This window comes from Octopus bimaculoides, chromosome 30 (assembly GCF_046866305.1).
Source record: "Octopus bimaculoides isolate indiv1 chromosome 30, ASM4686630v1, whole genome shotgun sequence".
In the NCBI taxonomy this organism is placed as follows: domain Eukaryota; kingdom Metazoa; phylum Mollusca; class Cephalopoda; order Octopoda; family Octopodidae; genus Octopus; species Octopus bimaculoides.
The window spans coordinates 10,919,027-10,921,526 of NC_142957.1; the positions used below are offsets into that span (position 1 = coordinate 10,919,027).

The 2,500-nt window shown below is 34.4% G+C and overlaps 1 protein-coding gene across 6 annotated transcripts in view; it reads left to right on the forward strand.

Annotated features, from left to right (window-relative positions):
- Nucleotides 1-2,500, forward strand: part of LOC106870979 (EH domain-binding protein 1-like) — a 56,680-nt gene that overhangs the window by 47,627 nt on the left and 6,553 nt on the right. For all 6 annotated transcript variants that reach the window (XM_089346250.1, XM_089346252.1, XM_089346253.1 and 3 more), the window contains 2 exons: nucleotides 261-360; nucleotides 2,272-2,345. In XM_089346250.1, coding sequence (XP_089202376.1) covers nucleotides 261-360; nucleotides 2,272-2,345 — 174 coding nt within the window. The remainder of the gene's footprint in view (nucleotides 1-260; nucleotides 361-2,271; nucleotides 2,346-2,500) is intronic.

A 2,500-nucleotide genomic window follows, 5' to 3' on the forward strand; every position in this document is an offset into this window, starting at 1 on the left:
AATGTATAAGAACTTTTAAATAAGTTCTCCACCGATAATGGTGTTTACATACCGAAGGGCTTGGTAAAAATTATTAATTGTTAATTTATTAATAAATTAATAAATTGATAAACCTTTACCCTTTTAATTTGTAATAATATATATATACATATATATATACATATATATATATATATATATATATATATATATATATATATATACACACACACACACACACGTGCACTCAATGTCTGTTCCCTTGTGTCCACTATTTTCAGGCAACAATCGGTCCAAAGAAGAGCAACTGATGCAGGAATGGTTTCTTCTGGTCAACAAGAGAAACGCTTTGATTCGGAGACAGATGCAACTCAACATACTGTAACTACATAACATTTTCTCTGTCTATCTCTCATTTTCTCTCTCACTCTCTCTCTCTATCTCTCTCTCTCTATCTCTCTCTCTCTCTCTCTCTCTCTCTCTCTATCTTTTTCTATCTCTCTCTATCATTACCACCAGTTTTACAGACAGAATGTATATATATATATATATATATATATATATGTGTGCATGTGCGTATATGTATATGTGATATATATATGTGTGTGTCTGTATGTGTGTGTCTGTATATATATATATATATATGTGTATACATCTATATATATATGTATATTATATATATGTTATGTATGTATATGTGTGTATATATATATATATATATTTGTTTTGCAAGATTTTTGATGTGAAATCGTGTGTTGAATTTGGGGAGGGTCATATTGCCAGTTTAGCCAATAAAAACACACACACTGTATATTTGGTGTTAATTTGCTTCAGTTTTATATTACATTCCATTAATCCTATTTATATATATATATATATATATATATATATATAAAATTTGAACTCAGAATCTAAAGACAGACCAAATGCTGCCAAACATTTTGTCCAGCGTGCTAACCATTCTGCCAGCATGCCACCTTAATAATAATAAGATGAAGAAGAAGAATGATAATAATAATAATAATAATAAATGCCAAGATGCAATACCAGGCAGTGGCTCTCATGACTTCTCATCTTAACTGATTAGAAGTGTTATCATGTACATTGTTTTGTCTTGGTGTAAAAGATGGCCTACAGCAAATATTCTGCTCAATACCACAGATTTGCTAATGCCCTGATGCAGTACCAGGCAATGGCTCTCATGGCTTCTGATCTTAACTGATTGGAAGTGTTATCATGTACATTGTTTTGTCTTGGTATGAAAGATGGCCTACAGCAAATATTCTGCTCAATACCACAGATTTGCTAATGCCCTGATGCAGTACCAGGCAGTGGCTCTCATGGCTTCTGATCTTAACTGATTGGAAGTGTTATCATGTACGCTGTTTTGTCTTGGCATAAAAGATGGGCTACAGCAAATATTCTGCTGAATACCACAGATTTGCTTGTCAGTTGTTTGAGCTTAACCAGTTGAGCATGTCCCTTAGTGGCTGATGATATGTGCATCTCTGACCACAAGCAGAAGTCGTGGGGGAGCATCATAGCAATGTGTTGAGAGGAATTCGTGGGAGTTTGGGTAATTCACCCTTGGAAACATGGATGTTTCATTCAACATCCTTAAACAACCCTTATTCAGGGACCTTTTGAGTGGATGACCTACACGACCTGATGAAAATTCTAACTGGGTCCTACCTGCAAGGTAATGCGCTGTTTATCTTGATATGAGATCACCATGTCTTGCATATACAGTTGTGATGCATGTACCTGGTGTACCCTTATCAGACAGGTAGTCATGATGGGTATACTGGGCTTTGTATATTTGTACCCCAGTGTCACTTTGATGGCATGCACTGCTCTCTCACTCAATAATAATAATCTTTTCTACTCTAGGTGCAAGGCACCAAATTTCTGGAGAGGTGGGGGTCAGTTGATTAGATTTACTCCAGTTCACAACTGGTACTTAATTTATCGACCACCGAGAAGATGAAACACAAAGTCGACCTTGAATAATAATAAATATATTAATAAATTCAAATTACGACAAACGTAAATAAACAAATGAAGTTTGCTTTTAGAAGCATTGAGATGTGTTAGAAAATTAAAGAACTGATTTTTTAAATTCTCAATCGCAGAATAATGCTAATAATATAGCCTGAACAGGATAAACTACCCCTATTTTGCAGAGAAAAGTGTAGGTGGCTAGGGTATATTATTAGCATTATTCTGCGATTGAGAATTAAAAAAATCACTTCTTTAAATATATTAATGTTTTTTTTCTTTTGTTGTTTACAGAGAGAAAGAAGATGACTTAGAACGGAAGTTCCAGTTATTGACGCGAGAGATTCGGAACATTATGGACATTGACGGTAAGTCGTCAGAATCATCACCAAGTCATCACCAAGTCATCATCGTCATCATCATCATCATCATCGCCTCTCTTGTTATTGATGTTGGTATATTTCTGTGGGGTTTTTTTTAACACTGTGCACCTGTAAAAGATGTTATCTCGTGATGAAACATT